Raw genomic sequence first — 19,019 nt, 5'->3', positions numbered from 1 at the left:
CTGTGGTGCAATATCTTAGGCCCATAATAAAAGGCATAAAGACGGGAACAGAACATGAAGCCTTTAAAATGTAAGCAGCAGTAGAAGCTTTTTGGTTAAGGATCTATGACGCGAGTTTTAGGGAGTAAATCTGTCAAAGAGGGAGTGCGAGTGTGAAGCCTTTATATACGGGGTGGGGTCCGGGCCCGCGCGCTTAATTATAAAGCGCATGTAACCGTTTGTTATAGAATGCAAATGTTTAGAAAGATATTTTAAAAGTAGATATGATCCACGCAAGTATCACTCGAAATTGCGTGTTTTTTTTCCTTTTACCTCGTCGACAAACACGGTCGGCCATTTATTTATTTTGTGACTCCCATAAATGGCCGACCGTGTTAGTTCGCAAAGTAAAAGGAAAACCACGCAATTTCGAGGCAAATGTGTGTGGATCATTGTATTCTACTTTTAACACATCTTTCTAACCATATTATTCATTTTACAACAAACGTTTACAAACGCTTTTTAAAGACCAACTCGACCGATCCAAGGAAACGTGTTCCTTTAATGCCCATGGCGTGATACAGGGTTTGGTAGTTGGCTTCATGATAAAGGTGGTCAAAAAGATGGGGGGTACATTACTACATTTGATATCTTAAAGTTGGTGGGGGACATCTCCCCCCCCCCCCCCCCCCCACCACCACCGATTGACGCCCAAGCAAGGATGTAACGGTTCTCTCAGGGGGATAGCTAGCTGCCGCAGTTCGTGGTCGATAGCGCGGCGCGACGCGTCGGCGGGGTGATAGCTCGCCCGAGTACCGGTCACTTCGGCACCTTGCAAACTCGGCACCTGCAAACTCGGCACCTTGCAAACTCGGCACCCACAACCTCGGCACCTTGCAAACTCGGCACCCACAAACTCGGCACATGTACAAATACAAACTCGGCACTCAGTTGAAAAAGTTCGATTTTCACACTGTGTGGTGTTATATCAGTACCACCATCATAGTCCCATAAAAAGCTTGATTCTATTATAAAGTTATTAGTAAAAACATTGCAAATATTATTGGAATATGATTATCGTAAAAACAAACACACAAAAATTGCACTGGACGGAGTGTGCACACCACTAACGATCAGGCGTGTGCGTGCCGTCTGTATCACGCACAAAACGGAGCCCTCGGGAAATTATCCGGCCAGTGCCTTTCGGCAAATCACGCTCTGTTGTTAAGAAGCAAAAATCCAATGAAAATTATTAACCTAACTAAAACAATCCTAATTAAAATTGTTCAAGGCCAAAATCATAAGAAAATGGCACCGCACTTTCACCGACATGCAGCCTACGACTAAACCATGCACGGCACATGCGGGCCGGACGGTAAACTTCCGGGGGCCCAAACAAATGTTCTCGAAAGTTCGGAATTTTCATCACCCATAGAATTAGTGATTTAACACAGTTTACAAAGCTACTATTAAAACTACCAAACCATTGTTTATTGTGTAAGTATACGCACGTTACTTTACTGGTAACCACTTGACTCTCGAGGTGATATTAATTTTTCGCTTGGTGCCGAGTTTGTTAGTAAAAAAAAGGCCGGTGCCGAGTTTGTTTGGTACCGACATTCTTGGTGCCGAGTGGGTGCCGAGTGTGCAAGGTGCCGAGTTTGCAAGGTGCCGACTTTGCTGGTGCCGACTTTGCGAGGTGCCGAAGTGTCCGGTATTCGCTCGCCCTCTTGTGACAAATCCAGGAGACTCTTGAACCAAGACTAGTCAATTAATGGTTGTGTGCGCAATGCGCACACACGTGTGCCATCACAAAACATACAGTCAGTAGCGATATTTCTTCACTACTACTGCATGCAGCACTAGTTGAAAAGTGGCGTATCTTTCGGGAAAAGAAACACATCACACTTTTTTGTCGACAAAAGAGCAACATAATTATTATGAGTGGGTACATGGAGAACGTTGCTACATTAGATGGCCATTTAGATCGTGTCTGGCATGTTGCTTGGAATCCAAGTGGTTCACTTCTTGCTAGCTGTGGGGGTGATAAAACTGTCCGAATTTGGGGTAAAAAGCAACATGACCAAGAACATCACAGTGTCACTGGAGTTAGTGGTACTGGCACTGGTGGTAAGCAGAATTAATTATATACTAACACTAAAGTAAAAAATGGTCCCGATGTCTTTAAATTCAAGCCTGTATCTGTAACTTTGGTTATTTTAAGGATATAGGACTAGGTGCTTCTAGAAACTATAGTTAAGTTTCAGAAGTAGACCAGCCAGAGGACAGAACAGTGAGGCTCCTTCATGGACAGAAAAATCTTGCTAGGTAGGTAAGGTAGCACTGTTCCGTCCCAGCACCATTGGAGGATTTCTTGATAATCGTCCCAACTATAGTTGGTACTGGTCCATAGAGCTATATAAAAGAACTAGAGGGCGCACTGGCCATTGGCAGCAACGCTTTACCGCTGTGCGCACACGGAGCACCGTCGGGCATGGTGAGACCGGGCAAACAGCGCGGAAAGTACCCGGATGTTATAACGCTAGGTATACACAAAACGTAAACAAAACAAATTGACGGGCGAAGTTCCCGATCTGTGCGATTGATTCTGAACGGAAAATTAATAGTTTTTGACCAGGCTTTTACTGAAAGGATATTTACAATACCTTTGTGAAGAGGAATAGATAATCCACAGAACAGATTGAAGAGGTTGATCAGGGAAAGTCCAGTTACTGGCCTAAAAACAAGATGTTTTTTGTAAGTCGATGTCTCTAACCGCTCGGTAAACAGTATTCCATTGTCACGGTGATGCAGGACAGTTCTTATGAACAGCGGCAAGCCACTGATTTTCTTGACAAGTTGTGTGCCGTGATCGTCTTCCTCTGTCAGGTCTTGGAAATGCTCATCTACATTGTTTCGGCGTTTAGACTTTGTAGTGTCGTACCCATTTTGGAATTTTTAGGATCAAACTTGAAAGTTACAAACAGAAAACGTGTGGCAACAGGGTCACACGAGAGGGCTTAAGGATACGAAATCTAGGACTGAATGCATCCAATAACATTTTGCTCTACCACAATCCAAATGAACTTTGGCGACGAAAAAAATTTGGTTGTAGGGTTAGAAGAAAAAACTACATGTACGGGAATGTGATAACCACAACTCCATGTATACTTTTTGTTTAGGCCTACATGTAAAAGTCAAATTTTGTGAACTTTCTTGAAGAGACTTTCAATCTTACCCACCCGGTGGTAAACATGTACATCCTTTGGGCTTATCAATTAGCACCCTGACATTCGTTTGAAGGGACTTGATATTGCAAGAAAACGAAAGCATAACACAACAAACGCTATGGAATTTATATTTCCAATTATTTTATTAGGTTAAACAAAAAACCTTATTCAAACATAAACAAAATGTTATATGAAAGTTAATTAAAATAAAACTTGGTAAATCCAACAGAAAAAAACCTGTTCTTATATGTAAATCAACAACATGCAACACAAACTTTCCACTTTTTCAAATCTGAAGACTGGTCCCTGCATTCAACTAAAAATTTGAAATAATTCAATGTGTTTGCAGATAATATATTGTACAGATCTACATCAACCATTGAAAGCCTGACCCAAAGAAAAAAAAGAGTATTCCTGCCCCCCCCCCCAAAAAAAAAAAATAATAATAATTATGATAATAATGACAAACTACACACAATGTCATTTGTGCACAAATAGAGAATTTACAAGAACTTGCCATGTATCTAACATTCCACCAAGTTTCAAATTAATCGCATAATTTCTTCGGAAGATATACGTTTTCAAAAAATGCACCTTTAATGCCACGTCTTGTGACCTCTGGTAACGACATCACGTGACCTCTGGTGACGTCATCGATCTGAAACTTCACACATAATGACTGCCAGCAATCAACGTGTGTACATTTTGAGGTGATTACACAAAACTTCGCCACTGAGTTTTCAACCTGTCGCTAGAGTTGCACTTTGTGACGTCATTGATATTTGTTTTTGACTGCTCACCCTTGCCAGGCACTAACATCGTTGAAAGTCACTTCATAACTTTTGCCATTTTTAGATGAGAGGTCACGCACACGAAATAAAATGAAGACCTAATTTATCCCTACCCAATCCTGCAAACAAAAACCTACGGTCTCTTGTGGCTGATTTTATACAGATTTTCAAATATTTAAAATAAAACACCTTTAAGATGATGTCACAGGACAGGTGATGATGTCATAATGACATCCTTGTGGGAGATGTAAATACTGTCTAACAAAATCATACCCTGGGCACTATAGACATGTAGTGTGACGCGAACTGCTTGATTTCCTCAGAGAACATGTGACCATGTTTGTCTTTCTCCATTGACTTCAGCTCATTTTCAATCAGCGTGAAAGTATTCGGTCCGAAGTTCAGCTTCAACACCTTCAACTGTCCCTGGTTTATCATTTTTTGATCTTTGCATACATGTGCTCTTCTGCAACATTAACAGTTTTTAACGGAGGAGGTTGTGAGCCAGGATCAGCTGTCAGCATTTTTCTTTTAGGTGGAGGCCTCTTACTCACTTGCTTCTGTTGTTTATGTGGTGGGTAAGCTGGAAAGATGGAGGGTACAGCAGACTCATGATTCCATGTTGAATATTTTCTCGGTCATCTCTGGGATGATTACCTGTAAATGTAAACTTGGTTGTTTATAACATATTTTATAGGTTTTGAAAAAATATAGCAAATTCTTGCTTTCAATTGATTTATTTTTGTAAATCACAGTAGGTATGGCCAACAACACTTCTGTAGGGTCATTCCGAGTCAATTCAACCTTTGTAACATGACCGTCAAATCACGCTTTGTAACCTGATCAACATTCTGATGTGGATCTTGGACTCCCTAAAGAAACTCCAAGAACTTTTGACTAACCAGCATGACCTGCCGCATTCGAACATCCATATCTCCGAAAGCAAATCAGATATACATTTAAAGACACTGGACACTATAAAGACTAGTCTTCACACTTGGTGTATCTCAACGTATGCATAAAATAGCAACCTGTGAAAATTTGAGCTCAATCGGTCGACGAAGTTGCGAGATATTAATGAAAAGAAAAAAACACTCTTGTCGCACCCTGGTCACACAAAGTTGTGTGCTTAGACCTCAAATTCAAAATCTGAGGTCTCAAAATCAAATTCGTGGAATTGGTGGAAAATTACTTCTGTCTCGAAAACTACGTCACTTCAGGGGGAGCTGTTTCTCACAATGTTTTATACTATCAATTCTCCCCATTACTCGTAATCAAGAAAGGTTTTATGCTAATATATAATTTGAGTACTATTACCTATAGTGTACACTGCCTTTAAACATAATTTTAAAGCTCTTGAAATAGCCTTCATTTGTTAAAACAAAACCACAATTGTAACATGTGTTCTTTTTCATTGTAATATTTTAGTTTGGGGATAGTCAGATTCCAAAGCATGTTAAGTTGACAAGGAATGACCCTGTAAATTAAATAAGTACAAGTAAATACAAACCTCTCATGTAGTCATCCTTCTTGAAGTGCTCACTGCACAACCTGATTGCCGTCACCCACTTTAGTGAGTATAGCCTGCTTTCCAAGAGGAAATCTGAATTAAAAAGAAAATCCCATAATAAATTAACCATGTTTTAATGAAGGCATCTTATAATCCTGGGATAGATTGCATCTTACTGCAGGCATGAATTCCATAAACCCCTTTTGTGATTGGACATACAAATTTTGTGCTAAAAAACTAGTTGTCAATGATGAAATGGAATAATTTTACCCATTGTTGACGTCACATGTAATGTTGACGTCACGTGTATACCCACCTGGCAAGACCCAATATTACTTAACTTGGAAGTTGGAGACAACATTCACGAAAAGTAGCACCCAGTCAGATCCTGAGATTGCAGATAGGTTTTTGGTCTAGAAAACGCTATTCAATTAAATTTGACAAAATCCTTTTTCTTGTTTGATTTTATTTGTATGATGAGTATATGAACTCGGATAAATAAAAACGACCAACCAAGGCAGGATTTGTCAACATAATTTGTCTTTAGTCCTCCCCATATGCATGCATTGGCCATGATTTCCGTGCGAAGGATCTACAGTGTACATGTTTATCTGTTTCTGTAGCCTACAACATTGTTCAGCACTTCAGAATCGATTTGAATAGAACTTGCCACTGCTTGCCATCAACAGTTAAACTTAGCCCAAAACGTTAAGAATGTACCACATAGTTTATAACTCTAGTGAAAATATGTAATGTTTAACCATGGAGGAAGGACCCATCATCCGCGAACTTTCTCAACAAGAAAGTTACATATAGTCATGATAGGCCTAGTACATTTTCATTACGGCAATTCTGTCCAGTTTTCGGACACGGGAAAAAAAACGTTCATATGTTATTCTTATTAAAATAAATTAGTGTGAAAAGTACCTTGAAATACTCACTTATTAAATGAGAGAACACCTCCCATGACTCGACGGTTGGTGCAGTCATAAGCTGCACAACTTTCAGGCATTTTACTAACGATTTGTTAGACTGTGCGGAAAAAATGAGTGGCTTTCCTACGTTCAATCAATGGTTTACATGCACAACAGATACGGGCAAAACACACGCGATTGAATTTTATGCCCGGTTTCCAAATGTCGACACGACGTCCTTGTCGGCACAGCATACAGCCGAGTGCGCCCTCTAGGTCTTATTATATAGCTCTATGTACTGGTCCCAACTTGAGTGTTTAAGTTGGGGCGTCCCAACTGTAGTTGGGATTTGACGTAGAGCTCAACAGTACCGTGCGTGGATTACTGTACTGTCGGGACCAGACTGTGTAGACTTGATTTCAAGTCTGAGACTGCGGTTATTTCTCTGCATCAGCCACACAGAATTGACTGCTGTCCCAAACTGTCCAATGGGTTGACTGTCCCAACTTAGTGCAGTCTGTGGGATAGGCCCGGGTTGAGTGGTAGGGATGGTCTCCTCATAGAAGATGGGACAGTCGTTACTCTAGTTGGGACCCCCAGTCCCAACTGTAGTAATGACTGTCCCAACTTTAGTGGGGATAGACCAAATTTATTTTATAATATTTTATTTGGTAGAGATGGTCTCAACTATAGTTGGGACAGTCATTGGTACAGTTAGGACAGTCGTTACTCTAGTTGGGACCTCCAGTCCCAACTGTAGTAATGACAGTCCCAACTGTAGTGGGGATAGACCAAATTTATTTATCTGGTAGAGATTGTCTCAACTATAGTCCGGACAGTCATTGGTACAGTTAGGACAGTCGTTACTCTAGTTGGGACCCCCAGTCCCAACTGTAGTAATGACTGTCCCAACTGTAGTGGGATAGACCAAATTTATTTTATATTTTATTTGGTAGAGATGGTCTCAACTATAGTTGGGACAGTCATTGGCACAGATAGGACAGTCGTTACTGTAGTTGGGACCCCCAGTCCCAACTGTAGTAATGACTGTCCCAACTGTAGTGGGGATAGGCCAAATTTATTTTATAATATTTTAGCTGGTAGAGACTGTCTCAACTATAGTTGGAACTAAGCTTGGGCGATATCGATTTATTTTATTCACGATATATCGCTGACAATATATCGCGATATTCGATATAATCGCGATTAATGAAATTTGACATCAGTCTTCAAACTCCAAGTGAAAGTTGTAGAAGAGACAGTCATAGCTTAAGAGAGGTGTTCTAATGACCTATTCTTCTGGTTTTACTCCTATGGGGTGCAAGATGTCTCAGCTAGCAAATATAGTGCGATATTTTTTATTGCGATATATCGCGATTATCGCGATATATCGCGATATATCGATATTTCGATTAAAACCAAATCCATCCGATATCGAAATCGTTTCCAAATTAATATCGCGATATTCGATAATATCGTGATATCGCCCAAGCTTAGTTGGAACAGTCATTGGTACAGTTGGGACAGTCGTTACTCTAGTTGGGACCCCCAGTCCCAACTGTAGTAATTACTGTCCCAACTGTAGTGGGGATAGACCAAATTTATTTTATAATATTTTATTTGGTAGAGATGGTCTCAACTATAGTTGGGATAGTCAAATTACTTGACTTCGCTTGTTCAAGTTGTCTACACTGTAATTTTCAACATAAAACTATATTAAGAATTTCTTGAGAATAATTAGTTTACCCACTCAAACCCTTCTACTACGCACCGCCACGCTCCAGCCACAAAAGTACCATCCTTTAAACTACACTGCTAAACAATTACTGACTTGAATTCAAGACTAGCTCACACCATGAGGAGGCAGTCTACCATATTTTTGGACCATCCCCACACTGACCATCCCCACACAGCAGCAGAAAACAACCCTGGTACCCTGCAATGCGCTGGTACCCTGCATTACTGTCCCAACTATAGTTGAGACGCCCTAACTTTAACACTTAAGTTGGGACCAACTATAGTTGGGACGATTATCAAGTTGGGGCGGAACAGTTCGGTTCCAGCACCATTGGAGGATTTCTTCCTCCATGCTAATCAGGGGCGGATCCAGGGTACTTCTAGAAACTTTAAGGCTCCCTCATGGGGGAGCATAGTTTCTAGAAGTAAGGGGAGGGGCGTGATTTTTTTCCCCAGAATGAATGACCCCGCCATCCCCAGGCAGCAATTTTTTCTGTAATAGGCTTACTATGAAATTGCCAGTGTCGTAGTGCTTTCAATGGGAAAGTTGTTTCTTCTAAATCGGTTTAAAAAAACAGGAATCCTTAAAACGAATTGGAAAAAATTGCCGCCAGGCATGCGCAGGGCCAGATCATGGCTCTGCTTACCATACGTAAGCAAAGAACCTGGCGCTTGCGGAAGCAGTGAATTCAGCGCTACGTTAAGCATTATTCCACGAGTGAGCAGGGATTTTTGTTGCTGTATGCGCATGTAAGTACCCAATAAACCATTAGCCATGATTTAAAAAATAATAATAACTAGAAATTCAGAGTTTGTGAACAAACTCTAGGTGTTCGGTTTCCGGGAGTAAAAGCCTGCTGTAAAAAACAAATATTGCACCTTGCTTTGTTCTCAAGATTTGTAATAGATGATCCAAATTGCAAAAATTGTCAAAACAACATGATGACGTCATCATGACGTCATTTTGAGTTCAAGAAGTTAATGTTCTTAACTAACAATACACCAAGTTTCACCTCAGTCAAACTTTTGGTCATGTGTGTTCAGGTACATTATTCATCTACTCAACCGCTACTGTCGTTGTTTCTGAATCCACTCGAAACAGTCGGGGGCACCCTAAGTATCCGTTGCCGTCAGCGCGAACTTTCTCGGTAAAAAAATCCGCCATTACTCAATGGTATAATGTGAGCCCGAACGTGATTGGTCAGAATTTGCATCAAGCGTGCCAACTGACTAATCAGCTTTTACGTAACAAAACGCAAGGCACCTTTGGTTTGGCACGATTCCTTGCTCATGTCATGCAATCACGGGGGCTTGTTTTGACAACAAAGCGGTGCCCGACTATTATTCGTTAGTGTGGTGTTTGGCCGGGTTTTGCTTCAGTTATTATCTGATCTGTATCTTTACGTCTACGAAACCAAAACTAGCATAAACGCAACGGATAATTGCTATTCTGTGCCAAAATATGATGGCCTTCCAATCCAATCCTATGAATTGAGTTTTAAAAAGAAATCCTTCTTTGTATTAATTTATTATATTGATTAAAATAAAGTAAAAAAGTTTTTCAAAACTCATTTGTTGTTTTCTTGTAACCAATGAAATGTTCAATTCCTGACCCTGGCCTTCTCCCTATTTATTAACTGTGAAATCTCAACTAAAAGCTGGAAAGTTTGGTCAGCTTCAAACTAAATATATTCAATGTACAACACACAATAATAAACCAGATGACAAATCTTCTTTTAACTTCGTTAATTTTACAAAGCATTTATTTTAAAGTCCCTTTCAGCTGCTTACATACATGTAAAATAACAACGACAATATACATTTATTGCGTTTCTTCACACACAACAAGTTGAAAAAATTTGAGTGACCACTGCAAAATACAAATTAAAAATTACTGGGGAAAGTACCTTGGTATATTAAAATAAAATAAACAGAAATATCAGTTTTGTTCAGTTTACAAAAATATCTTGTGAGGGAGTCTCCTAGGTGACTAGTGAAATTTATTACTCGACTAGTCGGGCCTCGGAGTCGCAACTTTTACACTAGTTTTCGATACCCAAGATGCCTTTACGGCATATTGTTTGGCACAGGCGCAATGTATTAAAGTTAACGCTGAATGGATTGAAAGATTGTGTTATAACTGTGGTGAAAAACAATCAGATTGTGTTCCGTAAAGTAAATTAACACCCTTTTCAAAACCGCGGCTTCGGCATTGGATTCGGCTCCAGGCTCTGTCATGTCTGACACCCACCGAGGCATATGCGAAGCATGCGCAATTAGTAAAACAACCACGGGGCCAAGCTAGCCTGAGCCGAATCCAAATTCGAAGCCGTGGTCTCGCAAAGGGCCTTTGGCTGTTGTGAATGGTCACAAGCGATACAATAGCACTCTGCACTTATGACATCACTTTTGTTTAAAATACCCCGCTGTCAGACAAACATTCCACTAATTTAGCGATCACGCCAAACGTGCCATATGGCACTTGTATGTATAGTAGTAACGCAAGTAAACATAATGTGTGCATATGTTGTTAGTAAAATTTTGTACGTTTGTCTGAGATCCATGTACTAAACTTGGTTTTAGCATTTAGTGCGGAGTGCTATTGGTTCACAAGCAGGTACGTGTAGTTACGACTATGCGGTGGCACGAGTAGTTGAAAAATGTTAGTTGCAACTTGACTAATGTAGTCGTCCAGGCTTGAGTCTCCCCGTCACTTTAAACCGTAGAAGATTTTCAGAGAGCTGAGACTGTAAAAGGAATACAAAGAAAGCAAATAGAGTTAAAAACATGCTAAAGAAGACCAAAATGTTTCAGAAACACTTTACACAGAGCAGAAAACTGACATGTACTACAATAGTACCAATAAATTGCAATCCCCAGTGAAATATCTGTGTGAAATTAAAGGTAGACATGTTTGACCATTCCCTTTTTGATTAAGAATAAGAGTTAACCAAGACTGTCTTAAATCATTATGATTTAACTCAGTATGAACTAGCAAAAGGTATTGATCACCAGTCCTGATCAAATTGAAACTCAATCAATAATTATTGTTTTATTTATTTTCTCAACAACGTGTCAACAAATATTGAACATACTTTCAGGTAATTAAAAAAATATTATATTTTGAATTATTAGTAAAATACATGTAAAATAGAACTTAGATTCGAATCATAGAAATAGAAGACCTACTAGATCTTACTCTACACATTTCACAGAGTCTTAACAATACAGTACCACCACCAGCTGACCACCACAAAGAAAACCCATAACAATTCCATATTCCAATCCTGCATCAAACTACCATGTTTTGTTATTCTTTATGGAAATAATTTTTGATATTATCTTCTTCTTTTTTCATGAGAAAATTTTATTTCTTCATTATTTAATTTTGTTTGATTTTTTCACAACGATCGTCAACAAACATAAAAAGAGCGCTGTGTTGCGCCCGTGTACACAACACACGGCCTTTTTCTTACATGATGACGTCACGTAAGCTAAAACGAAGCGACACAAACAATGATTTTTGCACATTTTTGGCACTGAAAGAAATTATCAACGGCCAAACCTGCAGAAGTGTATGTGGTATCAAACGAAAGAACAATCCTTCGTCTATCAGAATATGGACTCGGTTTGTCTCAATCGTGCTCGAAACAGTCGGGGGCACTCTAAGTGTAAAGCTTATCAACAAAAAGTGTCAAACTTGAACCACATTTCAGACGAAGATTCACATGTATTTGGTCTCGAAAATCCGGTAAAAATGGGTTTGTTTTACGAGGAAAATGTTCAAGAAACTTACCACTCAATGCTTGACCCAACACTGCCCTCTTGCTTGGACCTGCAGCCAATTTTGCACATCGTCTCCGAGTTCTCGCGCTGTCACGCGAAATCTTGAAGGGTCCGAGTGCGCCGCGCGACTGCAAATGAAACCTGGAAAATATGCTAATTATCTCGCACTCTGAGCACGAACTGTACACCACGAACAAAAACTAGAAATTTAGAGTTTGTTTTAAAACAAACTCTAGGTGTTCGGTTTCCGGGAGTAAAAACCTGGTGTAAAAAAATATTCCACCTTGCTTTGTTCTCAAGATTTGTACTCAAGTTTCACCTCAGTCGAACATTGGTTTGGCATACACACAGCTTTGAAAAGTACACCTTTAAAGCAATACCACCTGACACATGATGACCTCATCAAGCTAAGACTGCACGGATACGTTGCCATTATGAAGGAGATTATGTATACCAATTTTGAAACAATTGTCATAAACTCTGACACAAACATCTAGTAAAGGGTTATTTTTAGATGTTTATAATCTGCCGCTAGAGGGCGCACTTAATTTTGGTGACGTCATCAGTAGTGTTTTTTTAAACCAGACCTTTGCCAGACTTGTTTGCTGTGATGGTAAAGCAAGAAAGGATGTATATTTCAACCTAAAAGCCCGTAAATAACGCCCTTTCAAATCATTTTTACAGTCATTTCCGGTTTGAAAAGGTCAAAAGGTCAAGAAAAATTTACCAACATGTCCATTTTTGTTAAGTACGTAAAGCCCTTTCATATGATGTAAATGTATAGATTGTCAAAATGGCTGATGTGGTTGAGGAAATATGAACAAACGAAAAATTTACGACTGTAGAATAGACTAACTAATCGAAAGGCAAATGTACCTGACATTATGTTGAAAACGCCTCGAATGCATACTAAAACGATCAACACGTGGCGTAGAGCGTGACTATGCTCCTCAATGCACCGCATACTTACACAGGGTGACCGCAATGCACCGCATAATTACACGTGGTGACAAAGTACAACATGTAATTGTAAAATCTTTACGCGTAATCCATGGGGGAATGTTGTAGTCCTTTATACATGAATTTTAGATTGTTCAACCTCGATTTTGAACCGGAAGACAAGATCAAAATGGGGTCATGTCTGCGAGGCGTTTACGGAGTTTTTAACGACCTTTCCGATGATGTGTCGATTGTAGGAATCCATCAGGTGGATCAAAAGTTATGATTTTTTGAAATAATAAACTTTGAATTTTCATAACTCAAGAATGGATGAAGTCATCATGACGTAACTACACATTTTTCTTCTCTTAATAAATATCTAACTATGTGCGAAGTTTCAAGTTTATACGAGTTTGGGAATTTTTTTTCTGTTAGCGGACAAGGGATGCTGAGAAGAAGAAGAAGAAGAAGAAGTGTGAAGAAAAAGAAGAAAAAAAACCTGAACAAAAATAAGAGGTGTTTCGGGCCGTTGCCCCGAACACCTAATAAGAGGTGTTCCGGGCTGTTGCCCCGAACACCTAATAAAGGATTGTAAACAGATGCAGAGAGAGAGATTATGAACATATTTTTTCATTGAGATGACCTACTGACTTCTGAATAAGGGAATCAATGTGTGGTGCAGAAGTTTTCAACTAGTGGTTTAAACCTGCCGAGGCGTGGTTCTTTATAATTTACCTCGACTTCGTCTCGGTAAAATGATCAAGAACCAGGCCTCGTTGGGATTAAACCACTAGTTGGAAACCTCTTCACCACACATTGATTCCCTTATTTAAAGTCAGGTTTACCAAAAGAAATTTTTTGAAAAAAATACAATCAAGGAGAAATTCACAGAAGCAAAAAATTAGCTTTCCCATCCGCGGCCGATCGATTTGTTTTAGTTGATATTTATTTTGCAACAGGCCTACATTATTTTCAGTGCACTGATCAATACAATTACCAATATGTTATAAAAATGTAAACTAACAGCCGTTGTTGCATTAGATCACGTGATCGTGTACAGATCGCCGGCCATTTTGATTTCGCTTTGGTGACAAATAGGCCTAATGTTAGTTTACAGTCAAATGAATGAGTGAACAATCGTGTGTGTTTGAATAAAGCCCCATAAATTGGTCCAATTCACTCCGTATCATTGGCCCCAGCACCTTTGATATTAACATTATTTCGCTTTTATTTGTCGGGTCCCCTTGACCACTTATCAATAGAGGTGCATGTCACATTCACACATGCATACATACATGTACAGGACTAGCGCCCTCTAGAGTCTAACCCCTCACTCATGTACCTTTCCCTGAACATGTATGCCAAGTGTTAACGTGAGTAAAACTACCAAAGTTCATGATACAAGCTGAGTCCCTCTGTCTAAATGCCAGCAGGAGGCATTACATGGTGGCAGCGGTAAACTGGAGACTTATGTGAGTAGCAAAACAAAGTCATGATATAAATGTGTGATTTTCTCGCCGTTTTCACTCACGTTAAATCAAAACGTTAAAAACAGAACTGAGAACTATAAATTATACTATACTGTGTAATACAACACATTATAATGGCGTTCAGCTCTGCAGTCTCAGCTCCCCAGATGGACTGGGAAGCGCCAGATGTTGTAGCAACGTTCTCCAGGTTAAAAAAAAAATGTGAACTCATGTTTTCCAGCGTACTAAAATCTGCAAATGATGAAGAGAGAGCAAGTTATCTCTTCCTATGGGTAGGAGAACAAGGTTTAGATAAATACAATAGCTGGACCTTTGAAGAAGAGGAAGACAGAAAAAAAGCCAGATAAGCTACTGTCCCGCTTCCAGCAACACTTGGAACCAAGGTCAAAAGAGCGAATCTACCGATACAAATTGCAAGACATGAGACAAAATGTCAATGAGGCAGCTGATGATTTTGTGACAAAGATGAAAGCCATAGCTGTCAAATGCAAATACAGAGACGACAAAAAAATGGAAGATCGTCTTGTTGACCAATTGATCTGGCAATGTCTGGGGTTCGTCACACAAAGACGTACAGAAACTGCTGATAGGAAGGGATGAGAAACTAACACTAAATGATGCCATCGATGTTGCTCAAAGCCATGAAGCAACTATCAATCAACTCAAGTCCCTACCAGAAACAAGCCGGCACGACTAAAAAGTCCATAAATGCATCACGCACAACCAGATCAAAACAGCCAGGAACAAACTGCCTACATGCTACAATTGCGGCCGAGTGCAGAAGCTACTAAAGAGCAACTGCCCCGCCTATGGCAGCACATGCCGAAACTGTGGGAAAGACAACCACTGGCAATCAGTATGCAGATGTAGGAAACCCCCAAAAGGCAAACCTCGCCACAAATCTCCACGCAGACGAGTGCATTACCTTAACGAGGATGAAATTGTTGATGAATACCTCACCATTGGCACCATAGAAGTCAGCAGTATTGGCTCGTCCGATGAGACGAGAGATGCAGTAAATGCAAAGTTACGCATAAACCAGAAAGGCAGAAAACCAATCATGCTCCGGTGCAAAGTAAACACTGGTGCACAGAGCAATCTTTTACCCGTCCATCTTTTCCGCATTATTTTTCCAGAGAAATTGGACAGTAACAGGAATCCAGAGCCCAGCACTCTGGAAACTATGTAGCAAGATGGCACTCGCTGCATACGGCGGATCCAAGATCAAGCAATTGGGCACAGTGAAAATTCCATGCATGTACAAAGACATGCCAAGCCCTTCACTTGATCACACTTCACTGTGCAGTGGAAACAACAACTGTGGTGGAGAATGGGCAGAAAAATAATCCTGTCCAACATCAACAGGAAAAGCTCATGACAGACACATGTAGCAATCAATGCGTCCACTTCGCTGACCCATTGGTGATGACATCGGAATCACCAACACTACGTTCTCCAAAATACATCCACAGAAAAACACCACTGCTCGAGAGGCCGAATATTTGGAGTAAATCTGACCTCAAAATGTATCCCGATTGCTTCGATGGCACTGTTGGCTGCTTTGAGAACTTTAAATACCACATCACTCTCGATCCGGAAGCTAGACAGGTTATACACCCACCACGTAGGGTCCCCTTGGAGATCAGAGATAAACTCATGGGAGAGTAAGATGAGACGGAATCCAAGACGATTATCATGAAAGTTTCCAAGCCAATAGACTGGGTTAACTCACTGGTGATACCAGGCCCGCGAGAGCGGGGGGTGCTGTGGGTGCTGCAGTACCCCTACCAAAAATGAAGGGGGTGCTGGAGTATGCCAAAGCACCCCTACTTTTCGAACGTTAATGGTTGTAACATAATAACTATTTTTAACTCGCCCCTAAAACCCCTGAGTGAAAAAAAGGGTAACAGTTTATAACAAATCAATTTTTAGCTCCCACTAGCCGGCGCAGCTACGCTAAAATCATGCAGCAAGGATAGGATAGAACTGCTTTTAAAAACACATTATATGTCTAATGCCATGCGTGAAGAGGGAGGGAGACGTCTAGCTGTGTGTATGTCGATCGCGATGTTGTGAAGTCTGTGCACTGCCGCCGGTTCTTAGTACGAATGGTAGACAACTCATACGAATGGTAGACAACTCGTCCATCGGACAAGTCGTCCGTTTGAACAACTCGATGGTTCCAACAGCTCGAACGTTCGGACAACTTGATGGTTCAGACAACTCGACTTTGAGACAACTCGACGGATGGCTAAGACAAGTCGACGGTTGAGCGGCCGACCTCCCTTAATGTCATATTTACACAAATTTTTCTGTATAGCCTAAATCCTGCTATTCTATAATTTTCATATTATTTATCTATTATATCACACGAAAGTGTGGTGTCCCAGTTAAGCCATACGTGGAAGAAACATCTGTTATGACTATTGTCCTGTGAGACTTGTGTATGACTCTTAGCCAGCTGCAGTTCTCTTCAACTTATTCAAGATAACAGGTTTAAAAAAACAATGTAAATTCTTTTAAAACATTAACTTCCAGGGCCCTTAAGCGGGCCCCGGACCCCACGCCGTTTTGGATTCGCATACCGCGAATCGATGGATTTGGAAAATCCAGCACCCCTTGGAAAAAAGTGCTCTCGCGGGCCTGGGTGATTAAAGCCAACGGCCGACTGCGCCTATGTCTAGATCCCAAGGACCTCAACCGGGCCATCAAAAGAGATCACTACCCTGTGCCTACTCTCGAAGAAATCATACTAAAGCTATCCGATGCCAAAATGTTTAGCAAGCTTGATGCCAGAAACCAGAAACGGCTATTGGAACGATGAGTTAGATGAACAATCTACGTATTTGACCACATTCAACACCCCTTTTGGCCGATACCAATTCTTGAGAATGCCTTTTGGTCTCAGGATGAGTCAGGATGTATTTCAACAAAAGATAGACGAAACCTATCGTGGCTGTGAAGGCACTGTGGGCATCGCTGACGATATCCAAGTATTCGGCAAAAGCGCAAGAGACCATGACTTTCACCTTCATGAAGCTATGGAAAGCACCAGACGTGCGGGGATCAAGTTGAATGCCGAAAAATGCATCATCAAAACGACTGAATGTAGTTTTTTTTCCATACTCACCCGATGGAGTTAGCCCAACCCAGATAAAGTAAAGGCGGTTGAAATGATGCAGCCCCCAGGTGACAGAAAACAACTGCGAACCTTCTCTGCATCACTGCGGACACTCCTTCGTGAGGATGTTGAGTACATCTGGTCTCCATCACACACAAAAGTGTTCAACTCCATCAAAGCTCTGATAGCATCAGACACCACTCTCGCTTACTACGACCAGAAGCAGCCTGTAATACTGCAAGTTGATGCATCAACCAGAGGACTAGGAGCAACCCTGGTACAAAAAGGTCGTCCGATAGCATTTGCATCAAAAGCTCTTACATCAGCAGAGACACGATATGCAAACATAGAGCGAGAATTACTAGCAGTCCTGTACGGATGTGAGAAGTTTCATACTTACCTGTACGGCAGACGATTCATTGTGGAAAGTGACCACCGCCCACTCCAGCATATCCACAAGAAAAACTTAATGCAATTGCAGGCCCCACCACGACTACAGTGCATGCTTCTGCGTCTACAGGCTTACGATATAGAACTACGCTACAAGCCTGGTAAAGAAATGGTCATTGCGGATGCACTCTCAACACTCCCCTGTGGAAAAGCATGAGATACCAGAGATGAAAGTCCGTATACACCATGTCGTGAGCGTGACACCAACAAAGTTGGAGCTGATACATGTAAGAAACAGCCACAGACATGACACTCCAGCTGCTGAAACAACAAGTCACAGACGGCTGGCCTGACAGCATCAAGAAAATCCAATGCTCCATCAGACCATACTGGTCAGTCGGAGATGACGTAGCCATAGAAGACGGCACAGTCCTTGGCCCAATTTCATAGAGCTTCTAAGCACGAAAATTTGCTTAGCATGAAATTTCTTTCTCGATAACAACAGGATTACCAACCAAATTTCCTTGTGATTTTCAGGATAAGCAAACAACAGCTGATTACTAGTAACAAGCAATATGCAACAAATAGAAATTTTGTTGGTAATCCTGTTTTTATCAAGAAAGAATTTTCATGCTAAGCAAATTTTTGTGCTTAGCAGCTCTATGAAATTGGGCCCTGGTTGGCAGTAGAATCGTGATTCCAAATTCTCTGCGACAGAACATTTTACAACAGAGCCACAGCGGTCACCAGGGTATCGACAAGTGCAAGCTTCGTGCACAATTTGTGTCTACTGGCCAGGTATATGCAAAGACATTGACAATATGGTGACAAATTGCCATGCATGCCAGAAATACCAGCGTTCTCAATAGCGTAAACCAATGATCAGTATGGAAGTCCCACCACTTCCAAGGCACACCCTGGGAGCAGACCTCTTCCACCACGACAAGGTCTGGTACCTGATCATCGCGAATTATTACTTCGAATTTCTGTTTTTCCGCAAACTTGAAACCTCACCGCAAGCACCATCACAAGAGTTTCACGTGTGCTTTTTGCCGAACAAGGCATCCCAGAGGTTATCGTATGTGACAATGGCACGCAGTTCACCTTTTCCCAATTCCGAGCCCTAGCACAG

At 40.9% G+C, this 19,019-nt stretch overlaps 1 protein-coding gene and 1 long non-coding RNA gene across 2 annotated transcripts in view; one reads left to right on the top strand and one right to left on the bottom strand.

Moving 5' to 3' along the window:
• Positions 1-1,752: 1,752 nt before the first annotated feature.
• LOC139940721 (probable cytosolic iron-sulfur protein assembly protein CIAO1 homolog) overlaps positions 1,753-19,019 on the top strand; it is an 89,579-nt gene continuing 72,312 nt past the window's right edge. The window contains exon 1 of the mRNA XM_071937086.1: positions 1,753-2,109. Coding sequence (XP_071793187.1) covers positions 1,920-2,109 — 190 coding nt within the window. The 5' untranslated portion in view covers positions 1,753-1,919. The remainder of the gene's footprint in view (positions 2,110-19,019) is intronic.
• Positions 4,307-6,550, bottom strand: LOC139940821 (uncharacterized). Its single transcript, XR_011786501.1, has 3 exons — positions 6,452-6,550; positions 5,511-5,603; positions 4,307-4,657 (listed from the first exon to the last, which is right to left on the bottom strand). It is a non-coding gene; the product is annotated as an uncharacterized lncRNA (long non-coding RNA).

Source organism: Asterias amurensis, chromosome 8, assembly GCF_032118995.1.
Source record: "Asterias amurensis chromosome 8, ASM3211899v1".
Taxonomy (NCBI): Eukaryota; Metazoa; Echinodermata; class Asteroidea; order Forcipulatida; family Asteriidae; genus Asterias; species Asterias amurensis.
This window is presented reverse-complemented; position numbering and strand designations above follow the sequence as displayed.